Source organism: Erythrolamprus reginae, chromosome 3, assembly GCF_031021105.1.
Source record: "Erythrolamprus reginae isolate rEryReg1 chromosome 3, rEryReg1.hap1, whole genome shotgun sequence".
In the NCBI taxonomy this organism is placed as follows: Eukaryota; Metazoa; Chordata; class Lepidosauria; order Squamata; family Dipsadidae; genus Erythrolamprus; species Erythrolamprus reginae.
In genome coordinates, this window is record NC_091952.1 from 99,221,698 (window position 1) to 99,240,050 (window position 18,353).

The 18,353-nt window shown below is 37.3% G+C and overlaps 1 protein-coding gene across 1 annotated transcript; it reads left to right on the forward strand.

Annotated features, from left to right (window-relative positions):
• Positions 1-7,980: 7,980 nt before the first annotated feature.
• LOC139165347 (uncharacterized) lies at positions 7,981-12,485 on the forward strand. Its single transcript, XM_070748541.1, has 3 exons — positions 7,981-8,029; positions 10,018-10,332; positions 12,056-12,485. The coding sequence occupies exons 1-3, from the start codon at positions 7,981-7,983 to the stop codon at positions 12,346-12,348; spliced, it is 657 nt and encodes a 218-aa protein (XP_070604642.1). The 3' UTR covers positions 12,349-12,485.
• Positions 12,486-18,353: the final 5,868 nt, after the last annotated feature.

Here is an 18,353-nt window from a genome sequence, read left to right on the forward strand (position 1 = left end):
CAACTCTTGTTGTAAGCCCCCCTGAGTCCCATGGGATTGGACAGCATAGAAGTCAAATAAATCAAATCAAATTAAATTAAATCTCTTGTGTTTATGCCGAAAGATATTTGATATATATGTAACTCAAATCAATAAATAGAATCTTAATTCTGAGGCTTGGGATTGAACTGCAACAGAAACAGAAGGATGATACCATGAAGGAACTGGGATTACCTCCCTTGTTGCTGTTCTCTCTCCCTCTCTCTCTCCTTCAAGGGTAGGGTTCTAACTGCCAGTTCACTTCCTCCTGTGCCACATAGGCCTTCCTGCTTGCCTGCACACGTGCTTTGCATGTGCATTCATGTGCAGTGCTGAAACTGGGTTGCTACCAGTTAAGGCGAAATGGTCTGAACTAGAAAGAACTCACCTCTGCTCCTCTCCCCCTCCCCACCCACCCTCTCAAAATGGCGTAGTCTTCCCACATTTTAAAAAGTAGTATAAAATATATATTGTTCTGAATCTCCTACAAAGATGATATATCACTGGTCTTAATTATCCTACTAGGTTTTGTCAAAGAATTTCCAAGCTTCCAAGGCCACTTTGGCCTATGAAAGATTATGGAAAAGCAATGCCTTCTTTGAATACGCCACCAACTCTTTATTATACCAGAAGCTCTATTGCCTGATCTTCCCCCCTGAGAGGCTAGAAGACCGGCTCTATATTTTTTCTGCCCAACTGGAAGTTAGTTCTGAGGGGCATAAGTTGAATGTCATGCAAAAAACTGGAAGTCTTTCCTCAGGTCTTTTTACTTGAATTCTATTGTGATTTTATCACCTTGTTGAATTTGCTTTGTTTGCACATTATTCTGAAGATCCCTGGAGGGCCGATCGTAATAATTATTTCGATCAGTTGAAAGATAACAGCAGGGAAATACCCAAAAAAGGATCAATGGTGGTTGCACAAAGAGAAGGAGGGCTTTGAGCATGTGGTGATAGCTACCATCTTGCTGTTATTTATCCCCATAGCTGCAACTGGATCCCAGAAAGTTTAATTTACACTCTAGCCACCTTAGCTGTCATATTAAACCTTAGCACATGAATACGCCTATTTTGCAAGCCAGAATGTCACAATGAAATAAATATTTTCCTGATGTTACCAAGTTTAGGGAAGCACCGAATCCAAAGCCAGATCACAATTAGTAGCAGAAATGCCAGTATTCCTAGGACAGACAAAGGTATTGCATAATGTTGACAGTCATTTGTATGGAAAGTCCTTGTTTCTGTGGGAGGTAGGGAGACAGAGAGAGTTTAGTTTAGTCATGACTGCTTTGTAAACTCAAATCAATTCTATTTTGCTCCTCATTTTACAAATTTGGAGAAATAGAATGGAAGGAAATCCTTTTTTATGTAAAGTTTTTTAAAAATTATTTTAACGTATAAAGATTCCATTTTCAATTAAACTGTGTGTTTTCAGGGTACAAATAGTTTGAAAGATAGTAGTCATAATGTTTTTCCCAATAGTCATTACGTTGTTATTAATTCTATAATAACAACAACAACAACAACAACAACAATAACAATAACAATAACAATAACAATAACAATAATAATAATAATATTTACTTCTCTATCTTAACAAAGCTCCCATATTTCATTAATATTTTTTTTATGTTTCCATGTTTCTAACTTCTGTTTTTGTTATCTAACCATTGACAAAATAAATCCCATATCATAAAATATTCAGTTTGTTCCTTTTCCTTAATTACAAGTATTAATCTATTCATTTCTGCACATTCTAATATTTTAAAAACCAACTCTATTATTTGAATCTTGCAACATTTTCAAGCTTATTCTTGATTTTTTTCCTTTGCCAAATATATCTTAATATTATTTTGTTTAGTTCTTCAAAATATTTTTTCCAGCTTTATCAGAATTGTTTGAAATAAATATAATAGTCTTGGCAGAATATTCATTTTTAGTAGCTATTCTTCCTATCAGTGACAATTGAAGGCTTTCCCATTTTTCCAGGTCTTTTTATATTTTTTGCATCAGTTGATAGTAATTATCTTCTTTAATAATTACACATCTTGCCATTAATTGAATTCCTAAATATTTTACTTAACTATCTGAATATATATTCTCTTAATTAATTCTTTTTTCTGTGTCACAATGTGTCACCAATATCTTAGTTTTTTCTTTATTTATTTTCACCATATTGAAACGTCACCATATTCTTCTATTTTTTAAAATTAATTTGGGTCCTGTTTCCTGTGGATTTTCCAAAATAAAAACCAAATCATTTGCAAAAGACTATAGCTTATATTTTCCTTTTTATTTCCAAACCTTTTATTTCTAGGATCCCTTTCCAATATTAAGTATCATTAATTAACCAGTTTAGGCACATAATGTTCAGTTTTTCAACTTTTCCAACTCTATTTTAATTTGTTGTACCAGTTTATAGTAATTATCTTCGGAAAGTGGATCCTTCTCTGCTCATTCCTTTCACCTACTTCTGCATTGTTCAAGCAGACAAGTTGTTTTACAAAACTCTGATTTATCTTTTTAATGGTCAGATTGGAGATAAAGGAGTATTCCAGACAATATATAGTGTTCATGGCATTAGAAAGCTGACTCACTGAAATGCCACTTCAAAGCTTGTGGGTGAAAAAATATAAACATTTTATCATGGACATAGAAAATAATTTACCTGCATACAGTGTGGTGCTCAAATTCATGGACATGCTGGATGAATTGAATTTGGCTTTGCAGATAAATTTTTCCCCACTGATGAAAGAGTTTTCAGGGATGTAAAGGATGCTGACAAATGTTAAGGAACCACTGTGGTTTTTCATTAAAAGAGTCTGTCCATCTTGGAGAACATGAGAGGCATCCCAGGATATCTGGATCCAGTTGGAAACTCCGTGAACCACACAAGCCAGCTGACTGCCACTCTGTATTGCCTGGTCTTTTGCAGAAGGTTGTAAAATCATCATCCAGCTGCTTGAGGTATAACTGTCTGAGAGGATAAAGAGGAGGAAGAGGGGGAGGAGGAGGGCTAAAAGCTTTGATCATTCTCCAGAATTGGAGAAATGGCAAAAGTTGTGAGATAGAAATTATAAATTAACAATGTCGTACTACCATATGTGGTGGACGTGCCCAAAGACAAAAGTATATTGGACAAAAATGCATACTTGTATAGAAATAATAATAATATAATAAAAATATAAATAAAATTTATAAAAATATAAAAATATAGATTGAAAACCAGAAATATTTTTGTTGGGTATTGTACCAGAAAAATAAAATAAAAGGACTATGTATCCAATACTACATGGGTTAACAGCGGCTGGAATTGTATTTGCACAACATTAGAAAAGTGTGGAGATCCCTACAGAAGAAAAGATAATAAAACAAAAAATACTAAAATGTGATGAAATGAATGGATTAACTGTTGAAATTAAAGAGAAGGAAGACACAGAATATTTTGAAATATGTGTTTCATTTTATCAATGGTTAACTAATAGAAACAGAAGTTAGAACATTTTAAATTTAAAGAGAAGGATCAACTTTATTATAATGACTTATTTTGTTTTTTATTAACATTATTTTTTAAATAATTTTTAATTGAATTTTATACATTAAAAAAATACAAACACAACATTTAAACAAACATCAACACAAATACAAATCCAACTATTAATTAGGATCAATAAGTATTACCGGTAATATTATGATGAGAAAATACTGTTTTATATTATTACTATTAATGAATATTATTATTATTATGATGATGATGATTGCTCAAACTAATTGTAATCAGATCTCACTGTTTATTTAGACATTTAAATTGTTGCTCTATCTAAATACAGCAAAAATAATAAAAAATAATTTTTTAAAAAGCAATAAAACCGGGTCACCCTAGTATTTGCTGGCTGGACACTATAAAAGATAATACTGGGATGACCATGGCAGATCTGGAGGAAGTAGTGCAAGACAGAGGGGCATGGAGATGCTGATTCAGAGAGTGGCCAAGGGTCAGACATTAATCAATCAATCAACCAATCAATTAATTAATTAACCAATCAATCAATCAATTAATTAATTAATCAATTAATCAATTAATCAATTTAATTTACGCTCAATCAATCAATCACTCAATCAATCAAAGGAAAGAAAGGAAAGAAAGAAAGAAAAGAAAGAAAGAAAGAAAGAGAGAATCAACCCACCCACTCACCCACCTACCCATCCACCAAATGAATTAATTAATCAATCAATCAATTAATCAATCAATTTATTAATCAATCAATTAATCAATTAATCAATTAATTAATCAATTTATTAATCAATTTATTAATCAATTAATTAATTACTTAATCAATCAATTTATTAATCAATTTATTAATCAATTAATTAATTACTTAATCAATCAATCAATCAATTAATTAATTCATTTGGTGGGTGGGTAGGTGGGTGAGTGGGTGGATTGATTCTCTCTTTCTTTTCTTGCTTTCTTTCTTTCTTTCTTTCTATTTATAAGCTGCCTCTCTCCTGATGAATTCAGGGCAGTGTACAAACCCAGTACAAAATTTAAAACCTTAATTTAGCCATATTTTTAAAGCCGTTTGGAAGGCCAGGAGGGTGGGGACAGTGTGAATCTCTGGGGGGAGTTCATTCCAGAGGACTTAAGATGCCACATAGAAGGCCTTTCCTCCAGGGTCCCACCAGTTAACATTGCTTGACTGACGAGACCAAGAGAAGCCCAATTCTTTGCGATCTATTCGGTTGCTGGGATATGTGAGGCAGAAGACGGTGCCATAAATAATCTGGTCCTGAGACATGTAGGGCTGTATAGGTAATAACTAACATCTTAAATTGAATTTGGAGACCAATGAGAAACTAGTGCTGCTCACGGAGTGATGGAGTTATATGGGTATATCTGGGTACACCCCTAACAGCTCACACGGCTGCATTCTGGACTAATTGAAGTCTCTGAATGTAGGGTAGTCCCAAGTAGAGCGCTTTACAGTAATCAAGCCTCGAGGTGATGAGGGCATAAATGACTGAGAAGAGACTCCCTATCCAGATAGGGATGACTGAATGGCTGACAATTGCAACTTACCTCCCACAATCAAAGAGATTGCATCAACAAAGTTAAAAGAAAAGAAATTTTGGGATTTGTCTGCACACAGATATAAGCCAGTATCCTCCACTGTTGTGTTGAAAATTTCTAGTCTCTCCTCCAGTGCTTCAGCCTTGCAGTTAAAAATCCCATTGCTGTCACCACCACATTTATTTAAAAGCCGTAGTTTAGTCTCTTCTCTTTTATACCAATGTATGTTATCTAGCGATACATTGTTGGTAATGTTTTTTGAAAAATTGCACACAATTGTTGCTTTTTCCCCAATATCCACAAACAGGAACTGACCATTTTGGGCTTTGAATACTGTGAAGACAAAATAAGAATAATATATTTAGATTCTAATTTTAACTTGATGTCAGATCAGGGGCAGGGAAGTCAAAAATTGCATTCACCCCAACCACATACAGATCTCTCCTGATGAGCTTGGGCCACAGGTTATAAGGCCCTGTTTCTCACTAGAGGAAGTATATCTACCATATAATTAATTAATTATATATTTTTGGCAAGTACATATTGGTGGAATACAAAGATATAATAATAGTTACATACATGATACTAATAAAAGAGAAACATTAGGACAGGGGACAGAAGGCACTCTGACGCACTTATACACATCCCTTACTGACCTCTTAGGAATTGGGAGAGGTCAACAGTAGATAGTCTAAGAATAAAGTTTTTGGGGTAGGTAAAGTAAGTAATTTAAAAGGCAGCATTATTCCTTTGATAGAATACTGTTAGGTCTAGTCTAAGAATGACATAGAACAATCCATCTTGGGACTAGTTTTTTATTTATTCTTTTTAATATGTTTGTGAGTGACATAGGGGAAGGTTTGGTAGGGAAGGTTTGCCTATTTGCCGATGACTCTAAAGTGTGCAATAGGGTTGATATTCCTGGAGGCGTCTGTAATATGGTAAATGATTTAGCTTTACTAGATAAATGGTCAAAGCAATGGAAACTGCAGTTTAATGTTTCCAAATGTAAAATAATGCACTTGGGGGAAAGGAATCCTCAATCTGAGTATTGTATTGGCAATTCTGTGTTAGCAAATACTTCAGAAGAAAAGGATTTAGGGGTAGCGATTTCTGACAGTCTCAAAATGGGTGAACAGTGCAGTCAGGCGGTAGGGAAAGCAAGTAGGATGCTTGGCTGCATAGCTAGAGGTATAACAAGCAGGAAGAGGGAGATTATGATCCCGCTACATAGAATGCTGGTGAGACCACATTTGGAATACTGTGTTCAGTTCTGGAGACCTCACCTACAAAAAGATATTGACAAAATTGAACGGGTCCAAAGACGGGCTACAAGAATGGTGGAAGGTCTTAAGCATAAAACGTATCAGGAAAGACTTAATGAACTCAATCTGTATAGTCTGGAGGACAGAAGGAAAAGGGGGGACATGATCGAAACATTTAAATATATTAAAGGGTTAAATAAGGTCCAGGAGGGAAGTGTTTTTAATAGGAAAGTGAACACAAGAACAAGGGGACACAATCTGAAGTTAGTTGGGGGAAAGATCAAAAGCAACATGAGAAAATATTATTTTACTGAAAGAGTAGTAGATCCTTGGAACAAACTTCCAGCAGACGTGGTAGATAAATCCACAGTAACTGAATTTAAACATGTCTGGGATAAACATATATCCATCCTAAGATAAAATACAGAAAATAGTATAAGGGCAGACTAGATGGACCATGAGGTCTTTTTCTGCCGTCAGACTTCTATGTTTCTATGTTTCTATTTGCTTACATCCAATAGGCAGAATCTTGCCAGACTAAACATTTACTACTCTCGCCCCAACAGATAAGTCCTGGGAAATTCTAGGGAGTGGCTATCCTAACTCTTGTCCTCTGTATTCTAACCAGGTCTGGATGCTGTTGCCTTTTCTTTCACTCCCTCCTTAGAACATGATCCTTCCTTCTTAGAAAGCTATTTCACTGTAATCCATCACATCGCCTCCCTTTCTATAGCATCATCCCTCACATCTTCACTAGAATAAAAAACAACAACAGATAATCAAAGTTGTGGAGAAAACTCTTTAAAAAAATCAAATTAGACAACTACAAAAGCTTTTGTGGCACATCAAAGACCATCAAATTAATTTTATTTTATTGCACGGAACAAAAACTGCTAAGATGTTATCAGCTCATAAGATACCACAGTTCCCTCTCTACCCCTTCCTGCCACATGTAGAGAATCTCTTTTCTGAATCAGATCCAAAAGTGCTTGTCTAAGAGATTTCTGATAGAACAGATTGGACTTACCGACGGAGAACAGGATAAGGTATTGGGTAAACTGCATTGTTAAAATAAGCATCCAAAGAAGGGCAATTTGTGTACCAGGTGGGTGGAAACAGTGTTGATAGTGAGCCATAAAAAAAACACTGGTGGCATGTGATTCACCTCTTTGGTTGACACAGTGGTGTGACTTCCACTGCCTGCTTGCCACCACCTCCTGTTTGGCTTTGTTTTTCACCTCTTTAGAGTAGGGCTGCAGAATATTTACACTCACTAGGCTAATTTGGAGGTCACAATTTTTGCTTTTTGGCTCCTTTGCCTTACCATCCTATTTTACATGCTTTTACATGCTATTATCGCATTATTTGGGCAGAATAATATTACTCAGTATTATTAGTGTATGTATGGAAAGGGGCCTGGATTTCCTGGTTGCATAGCAACATGTCTTCCTAAAACTCTGCCTTCTTCATTTTTAAAAGAGGGAGGCGTTAGCAATCAAAGGCAGATCTAAAGTTTTCCTAGTTGAGGATATTTTCCTTGCCCCTCTTAATCTTCCTTCTCTTTCTCTAAGAATCGACAGGAACTCTAAACTCAGGACTGTTGAAAATTAACTGTAGAGGCTGGGAAATGAAGATGCTTGCCCTTTGTGCTGGGATTCTTCTACATGTCTTGCATGGTAAGTATTTTCAAAACTTAGTCTTATTCAGATTCTGAATTTAATCATCAAGGAAAGGGTGTTTCCAGGTGAGGTTTTTCTCCATTAATCACTAGTTTATTTCTCTCACCCATACACAATGCAGTCTTTTTTATTTACATTTGCATTATTTTATTTACATTATTTACACACCCATCAGGAGGGAGACGCTATTAAATTGGGTCTATGATTGTCGGAATGTGCCTTCAGACAGATTATCTGAATGATCATTTATAGCACCATTGTTAAAGAATAAGCAAAGCATAACTGTCAGCTTTCAATACTTCCTATCAACAGAGCACAGCTTATAGCTAACAGGTTATTGTTCTTATAATAACATTAGAAACACAAAAGCACTAATCTGAAAAACGAATGGAGGAGTATTTTGCAGGCAATGTTTAAAGATGTTTTCTGATACACATACTGTTTGTAAGTAAATTCTACAGAAAGTTATATAGTTTCTGTGTTTTATTTACTTATTTGTTTGTTTGTTTTGACAAGTACATATTGGTAGTATACAGAGATATAATAATATTTATATACAGTACATGATACTAGTAAAAGAGAAATATTAGGAGAGGGGACGGAAAGCCCTCTGGTGCACCTATGCACACCTGATTATTATTATATTATATTATATTATGTTATATTATATTATATTATATTATTATATTATATTATATTATATTATATTATATTATATTATATTATATTATATTATATTATATTATATTATATTATATTATATTATTATTATTATATTATATTATATTATATTATATTATATTATATTATATTATATTATATTATATTATATTATATTATATTATATTATATTATATTATATTATATTATATTATATTATATTATATTATATTATATTATATTATATTATATTATATTATATTATATTATTGTGGTTAGCTCTGGCTCAGCTCCTGCCCCAAGGAATGTGGAGGTGGATGTGGAGGAGACATCCACATGCCACAGGCCTGTTTTGCTCCCAGTAGAATTTGCCGACGAAGTCTCCTCTGACCAAGGAAGCGTGAGTGACAGGGAAGAGGGGAGTTTGGCAGACAGCCGAGAAGGAGATCAGTCATCTGTATCATCCCTGGATTCTGAACAAGAATGAATGACAAATCCACGCATGCGTAGAGTGATTCATAGGAGACAACAACCGAAGGATTATTACAAGAGAAAATGAGGCCACCTGTGGTTGGGTGGGGCTGCTGTAATTAGTGCTACAGTTAAAAGTGCAGCCTGGTATTTTAGCCTCATGGCAGTTTATCTGATTCATTGTTTCGTCAAGATCGTGGTTTTTGCTGTTCAGGATTGTGTGTGTGGACTCTCTGGACTTTAGAATTGAACTCAATTTCCCAGTTATTGGGTGAGCAATTGGACTGCATTTAACCTGTGCTTTGTGTGTACCAGAAAATCCCTTTGACATTTAAAAAGGGAGCTGTTTCTGTTTTTCTGTTTATAAAAACGTTTGGGTTTTCCTTTTATCGTGTGGTGTGTGTCTTCCTGGACTTATTACCCTGTAATTACAGGCGGTTGAGACACGCCGGCAGAACAATTATTACACTTATTTCTAGCCTGATTACATGGCTTTGCATAATACCTTCATGCATAAAAGAAATGCAACTTAAGAATTTTCCAAATTATAAGTTATTACATAGCATGCATTGTTTATTTGTTTATTGAGTGATTGATTGTAGGGCTTCTACACCAACAGTGTATCGTGCTATCAGTTTGTTGTGTAGATGGGGCTAGTATGCTAATTACTCCATTCAGCCATGGTGATGGTTTTGGAGTTTACTGTGGAGGAGGAAAATCAACTTAAAGTGGACTGCAAGATTGAATGAATTGAACCAATGAGTGAAAAATTCATATACAGAGAAAAGGGACACATTTAAATTTTCTCTCTGCTTCATTTTGCAGTAAAAGTTTTCTTTGTTTTCTTGTTGTAGCAACTGATTCATGGGGTAATGAAGTAAAAACAACTGAGGTACCTTTAGGAGGCACAGTGAACATCAGCTGTGAAATTTCATCTGAGTTGGTTTTGGCAAGTTTGGTGACCTGGTACAAGGAAGGACAAAACAAAAACCTGTGCAAGATTGACCAGGATAACAAGAACATGTTGGGAAGCGAGAAAAGGTGCACCCCACAGTTCTGTAATCTGATTATCAACAATGCTCAAAGAAATGACTCTGGTACTTATATTTGCATTGTAAGTGAAAAACACAGAATTCTACCCATGCAGAGGACAAGAGTGATAATCACAGGTAAGAATTAAAGCAGATTAACAACTCAGTGACCTTGAGCTAGCTATACTTTCTCAGTCCAGCCTACTGTACAGAGTTCTTGTGAAGAAAAATGATCAGAGGCTTATATGTACTATCCATAGTCCTGATGGAGAAGTAGGATACACCTTAATAAATAAATGATGTAATCAACTGTAAGTAATGAAGCTGATTTGGGGGAAGAACTAGAAAGAAGATGGTTTACAATGGAAGGTGGACATATATTATGCATGCATATTTCAGTTACGTATATAAAAAAATCCAGATACTTCCACCATCGTAAATTATAAAATGTAGGCATAAAATATGGAAATTATGAACAATTTTAATGTCCTCTCAATGTTTGGGAATTATTTACCATGAATAGTCCTCTATATCTCCTTTTGATTTTCTGTTTGCGTGTACTGTGCGCAATAGACTATAAAAGGGATTGGTTTTGCCTGGTATAATTTGTTGTACTTGCGTTATCACATCTCAAAAAGTTTGTTTTGATCTGATTGCTAGCATACCAGTTAGGTCCCACAGAGTGGATCTTCTCTGGGTCCCGTCAACTAAAGAATGTCGCTTGGCGGGACCCAGGGGAAGAGCCTTCTCTGTGGTGGCCCCGGCCCTCTGGAACCAACTCCTCCCAAAGATTAGAATTGCCCCCACCCTCCTTGCCTTTCGTAAGCTGCTTAAAACCCACCTCTGCCGTCAGGCATGGGGGAACTGAGATATTCTTTCCCCCTAGGCTTCTACAATTTATGCATGGTATGTTTGTATGTATGTTTGGTTTTATAATAACGGTTTTTAGTTGTTTTAGTATTGGATTGTTACATGCTGTTTTTTATCACTGTTGTTAGCCACCCCGAGGGGTGTTTTTTTTTGTAATAATAATAAAGGTGGGATAAGAAAGAAAGAAAGAAAGAAGGAAGGAAGGAAGGAAGGAAGGAAGGAAGGAAGGAAGGAAGGACCCTAGCACCGGACCAGGGTATCTGTGAGACCGTCTTCTGCCGCACGAATCCCAGTGGCTTATTAGATCCCACAGAGTTGGTCTTCTCTGGGTCCCGTTGACTAAACAATGTCGTCTGGCGGGACCCAGGGGAACAGCCTTCTCTGTGACGGCTCCGACCCTCTGGAATCAGCTCCCTCCAGAGATTAGAACTGGCCCCACCCTTCTTGCCTTTCGTAAACTCCTTAAAACCCACCTCTGTCGTCAAGCGTGGGGGAACTGAGACATCTCCCCCTGCCTATGTAGTTTTTGTGCATGATATGACTGTATGTATGTTTTTTATTTTTTGGAGTTCCTTGCTTTTAGACTTTTTTAAATGTACTATTGTTATTTTAGATTCTAATTATTAGATTTGTCATTATGTATTGTTTTTATCACTGTTGTGAGCCGCCCAGAGTCTACGGAGAGGGGCGGCATACAAATCTAAACAACAATAACAATAACAATAACAATAACAATAACAATAACAATAACAATAACAATAACAATAACAATAACAATAACAATAACAATAACAATAACAATAACAATAACAATAACAATAACAATAACAATAACAATAACAATAACAATAACAATAACAATAACAATAACAATAACAATAACAATAACAATAATGGAAGGAAGGAAAGAAAGAAAGAAAGAAAGAAAGAAAGAAAGAAATTCAAGGGATATGAAGCTAATAATAACTCTTATCATTTTTATCTCTTATAGAAACTTTGAAGCCAAATCTTTCCATCCTTGTGCCATCCTTCTTGCAGGATGGACCACTGAAGCATGACATTCCTCTATTGTGCACCGTTTTCAATGTTAACCCTAATTCAAATACCCTCATTTGGAATATTAGTGGAAAAATATCTCAGGATAAAATGGATGTTGACATGATAGATGGGAAAGGAGCTTTCAGTATTTGGAACTTGAAACTTGTCTCTCCAGAGGACTGGAATCCAGAAATGTCTTATGATTGCTTATATACAGGAAACATGCTGCAGTCTTCACAACAGTAGGTGTCCTCAAACAGAAGAATCATGGGTAAAGCATGGCAAAATAATCAAATCAATTGATTTATCCAGAAATTATAATATAGTCATCCCCAGTTGCCCTCCAGTTACGTTGAGGCACATCCCCCATCTTCTACAATTAGAAGACATAAGAATTTGGGCCTACCCGCCTAAAGTCACTTGCATATGGAGGGCAAGAAAATTGTGTGGATATATCCATATAGTTGCCAGGAGTTGAGCACAAGGGAGTCTTTCCCTCCTTTATATTGTGGAGTGTACCAGACAGTGGAAACCTGTGGCCTTATAGGTAGGTACCTGAGTGTAACCTTTTAGCTCACCCTTACAGTCTAATTGCTTTGGTCCTTAACAACTCATCTAGCTTTTACCAGGGACATATCCTCAGAATAAAGACTTCATAGTATTGCCAGTATAGAGAGTAAGAAAGATGACCATAACAGGGTGGGCTTCTGAAGGTTCGGCAGGGTTAAGGCGATCCTCTAGCCAAGGATTGGTGGAGTTGGTGAACTCCCAAATGACCACACCCACCCCGCTCTGCCCCTCCCCTCCCAGGAGTCTCCATGTTGCCTGTTCATCATTCCAGTTAAGTGCAGGGGGGCCTGGGAGGGTACTGGTTCATGTTTATGATAGTTGCAAAACAAAATCCAAAGTAGCTTTCTGAAGCAAAGTTCAAATTGTAGGCAATGCATAATTGTTGATGAGACTGACATTGGTCTTCCTGGTTCCCCCCCCCCTTTAGATCAAAGAAACAGAACTAAGTGGGAGAAGGTTAAATGTGGCTTAAAGTGATTGAGAGTTTTGTGTAATAAATAGAAGATGGAAAGACTCACAAAGAAGAAAGTGAATGACCAAATTTAAAGGTTCAACACGAACAGAAGTGCTTATGTTAATATCCAACCTTTTCTTCTAGTAGATCCTTATGATATATCCATGAGCATATATTAAAGACTCAATTGCATTTTCTATAATTCCATGAGAAGAGAAGGTGCTGCCTTTACTGTAAAGTACTTTGAACTTTATCTTACCAATTATCTATATGTTGGGTGCCTGCCAGCTTTTATACTATTCAAATGTTCCAGCAATAGAGTGATGGGGTGGCGTAGAACTCTTATCTCACAATGAGAAGGCTGTGAACTTTATCCTAGGTAATGGCAAGTGTTTCTCTCTTTGGGCTTAATGAGTAATTGTCTGCTGTGAATTCTTCATAGGTGTCAGGAAGGGCATCCAGCCAGTAAACTTTCAAGCTCCAGTCAGTCTACCCCAATGCAAGGGACTACAAGGTCATTAAAAGAAAACAAAATATCCATCAATAATAGTATAGAAACTAATATTGTACCTATACACAGCATTATAAAATTAGTTATACGACTACTGTCAATCATTTCCACTGTGCCTTATGCAAATTAACTTGCATAAAAATCTTCATTTTATCTTAGCAAAGGCCTTAACAGGTAGCTAGATCTAGAGATAATAGCCTTTCTAGGCCTTTTGCTAGAATTACAGTTCAAAAGAAATTCTTTCTTTCTTTCTTTCTTTCTTAAGAAAATTTATATTGCTGCCCACTTGCACATGGCGACTCAAGATGGCTTATACTAGGGGTATCAAACTCCCAACCCAAATGCATCATATGCTGGCCACACCCATCCTTGACTAAGGTGGGAGAAGTTGCGATGCATCATGCTATGACACTGCAGGTTTGATACCCTGGCTTCCAAGATAGAAAAACACCATATAAAACAAATTAAAATAATAACCCTCCACCCAGGGGTGGGCAGCAGGCAGGATGGGGTGGAACACAGTTCCACCAGTGGAAATTTATTTATTTATTTGGATTTGTATGCCACCCCCTCCGAGAACTCGGGACAGCTCACAACATAAATGAAGCTGTGTGCCCAGCTCCAGCTGACCATCCCACCCACCCATCCTTCTCCTCCTCCTTGGAAAGCGGCAGGCAGACCAGTACTGGCAGGAGTTGCAGGGGGCCCATTTCCACCCCCATCTTTTCTCAACAGCTGATTGGCTACCCAGGCTGAGGCAGGGAGTGACCCAGGAAGGAGAGCGCGGGAAACGCAAATCAAATTGTCACGCCAGAGAGAGACACTGGTGAGGTTGTAAGTCGAGGACTTAACAGTTCACTTGAATGGTGATGATTGTTTAAGCCACTCCCACCTGGTCACATGGCCGGCAAGCCACTCCTACCTAGTCATGTGACCATCAAGCCTTACCCACAAAATAAGCTACACCCACAGTGCGGCAGTAAAAAGTTTGGCTTCCCATTACTGCCTCCACCCCAGTGGTAACACACATTCATACAAGTCATTTAATGGGGTCCATTCCACTCTGAGTTTCCCAGGCCCGCTGGCAGAGCCACATCTTTAATGCCTTCCAGAAGAGTGTTAGAGTGGAGGTCAGTCTAATCTCTGGTGGAATGATATTCCAGAGAGAGGGGGCCAGATCAGATCACACACAGTAGTGTGTTCTAAAACCCTTTATTACCAGTTTGTGCGTGAGCCTGCATGTACGTGTGACATTTCTGTGCATGCTCTGCCCATCCACCACCTGTCCTACCAGTTCTTAGAACCAGTCCAAACCAGGAGCAAGCACTGCTGATCATGCAGGTTGTCAATTGTTAATTATTTTTCCTCATGTTTCTGGATCACTGTACATGAATGTTTTGTCTTTGCTTGCCAGTCGACCATTTCTCCAGCTATCCCAGTATTTTTATATATAGGTAATGTCCTTACCTGTATTTGGAAAGCATTAATCTTAATAGTTGTGAACTATGGCTGAAGATACATCATTTTGCCAAGTTCGGAAACTTCAGATCGTGCAGAATGCAGCTGCGAGAGCAATCATGGGCTTTCCTAAATATGCCCATGTTACACCAACACTCCGCAGTCTGCATTGGTTACTGATCAATTTCTGGTCACAATTCAAAGTGTTGGTTATGACTTATAAAGCCCTTCATGGCATCAGACCAGAATATCTCCGGGACCACTTTCTGCCGCACGAATCCCAGCGACCGATTAGGTCCCACAGAGTTGGCCTTCTCCGCGTCCCGTCGACTAAACAATGTCGTCGTGCAGGTCCCAGGGGAAGAGCCTTCTCTGTGGCGGCCCCGACTCTGTGGGGCCGGAGATTAGAACTGTCCCCACCCTCTTTGCCTTCCGTAAACTCCTTAAAACTCACCTCTGCTGTCAAGCATGGGGGAATTGAGGCATCCCCCCCCCGGGCCTATACAATTTATGTATGGCATGTTTGTGTGTATGTCTGCTTTAATAATGGGGTTTTTTAATGTTTTTTAAAATTTATTAGATTTGTTATGAATTGTTTTATTTTATACTGTGAGCTGCCCCGAGTCTACGGAGAGGGGCGGCATACAAATCTAATAAATAAATATTTCTTCTTTAAAATTTTTGTATATGCCACCCGTGATTAAATTATATTACAAATGTTTCAAATGTTTTACGTTTTGCATTTTATTTTTATGCTTATGAAATGTTTCGTTAAAATGTATGTAGATCACTTTCAGTATGGGATAAAAAAAATGAGAGAGAGTGGGGGGAGGGAGGGAGAGGGAGAGATATTAAGATTCATAAGAATTATTTGATGATCTGAATGAGAACTACTATAGAACTAGATAAATGGCAAAAACTATGGCATAGAAATTATAAACTGATGGTGACTACTGCATATAAGGAGCATCTTTATAAAATCTTTTACAGGTGGCATTTGCCACCAGCAAGACTAGCAAAAATATTTAACAACATGTCTGCCAAATGTTGGAAATGTAATCAGACTTCAGGTACTTATTATCATATGTAGCGGACATGTGTGAAAGCAAGAAAATATTGGACAGAAATACACACATGGTTGGAAAAGATGATTAAGTAGCATTAAGATTTAAACCCAGAAATATTTTTGTTAGTCATAATACCAGAAATTTACGATAAAGGGACTACATATTTAATGCTACATGTATTAACAGCAATAAGATTTGTATTTGCACAATATTGGAAAAATGAGAACACTCTACAAGATGAAAACATAATTCAGAAAATGTTGGACTGTTCAGAGATAGATTAACATTGAAAATAAATTTATATGGTTACATCTATTGGGGATAAATGATCTCCAGATGATGAGATTCAGAACTTTAAACTAGAATAAATTATCAGTATAAAGTGACTATTAAAGGAAGCTTTGAGACCAAAGTCAGGTTTCAAATTAATGGGAATCATGGAAATCAATTTATTCTGTAATGCACCCCTCTAAATATTCATTATTCATCACCCCTCTTGAATTAAATGAATATAAGATTTCAAATTGCCATTTTAATGTAGATTATACAATATTAAATAAATAAAAGAAGTCAATTTGGAACATAAAAACTATAATAGAGCTGTTGTGAACATTGGAATTCCATTAATGGACCAGAAGGAGAGTTGTTTCAAGCACAGAGAACACTTTGTCATTTTAGAAAGAAACATTTTGCTTTGATTTTTTCAGAGGTAGGAAATGTAAAAATAAATCTAAGTTCAGTTTTGTTGGAAAGATGCCTGCCATTTTTAATTTTCTTCTTCTTCTAAACTGATTATTCAGAATTCAGTTTCAGAAAGTGGAATATCATACAAAAGAAATGGCGAGAAGTCTATGTTAAATATTACAAGGTCCCTATTATAAGGTAAAAAAATCACAGGAAAAAAAATTTCAATTTGTTAAGATGGGTTGTTAATTGTAAATATTTGCTTAATTTGCAAACTTAGTTTGCATTAATGTGACTCTATGCTCTCTTTTTTTTAAAAAAAATTCTTCCTCTGGAGGCCCGAATGTGACCAAATAGAGTGAAAAAGGAGGGTGGAAAACTCTCATCAGACACAGCTGAGAACACTTAGTCTTAACCATTAAAGGAAAATAACAGAAAATTATGTAGAAAGAAATAAAACTATGAGGTTGAGAAAAAATATTTGCAGATTAGTACATGGATGAGAAAGAATAACATTTGTCTCCAAACTGAAATTCTAATTCCAGTTAGATTGCTGAGAGTCAGCACCATGGAGAACTCCTTCAGTTCAAGTTTACACTTCCAAAGTAGGAATTGTCTAACAAATACAGTGATACCTTGTCTTACGAACTTAATTGGTTCTGGGATGAGGTTTGTAAGGTGAAAAGTTCATAAGATGAAACATTGTTTCCCATAGCAATCAATGTAAAAGCAAATAATGCGTACAATCCCAAACCTCACCAATTTTGACTCATTACTGCTGGCATTCGGATCCTTGTTTGGGGGGTGGGTGGAGGAGTGGGGGAAGACAGCGCAGGCTGCCCGGAGGGAGCCTCATGGGTGAACCCAGCCCTCAGAAACCCCGAAGCCGGGACCTGTGCTCCGTTCCCGGCTGCTGGCTCTCTGAAGGAAAGTCAAGCCAGCCAGGTGGGGAGGGAGGGGAGCTGAGAGAGAGGGAAGCCACCGCAGATGAAGCGCTTGGGGGGATGTCCAGCTGGGGGTCTGAAGTCCCCCCTCCTTGGTACCCCAAAGCCCAGGAGGGCAGCTCCCTGCTTCTCTGACCCTCTCCTCAAAAACCCCGGCTCTCAGAAAGAAAGAAAACTCAGAAGAAAAGACAAGGCAGGGGGGGGGGACTGAAAGAGAGGGAAGCCACCGCAGAGGAAACCTCATTTCTCAGGGGAGGGTCAGAGAAGCAGGGAGCCGCCCTCCTGGGCTTGGGGGTGCCCGAGAGGGGTGACTCCCTCCCCCAGCTAGACATCCCCCCAAGGGCTTCATCTGTGGTGGCTTCCCTCTCTTTCAGCTGCCCCTCTCTGAAGAGTCAGGGCGGCTCACAACAACAACAATACAATATACAGAGTACAAATCCAATAAAAATTAAAAACAAAATTTAAAACCCATAGATATTAAAAACAATTTTTACTGCACAATCACACCATTCTCATGTATTACAGTCAGGAAAAAAGGTGGTGGGGGGGGAGAGATAGTAATT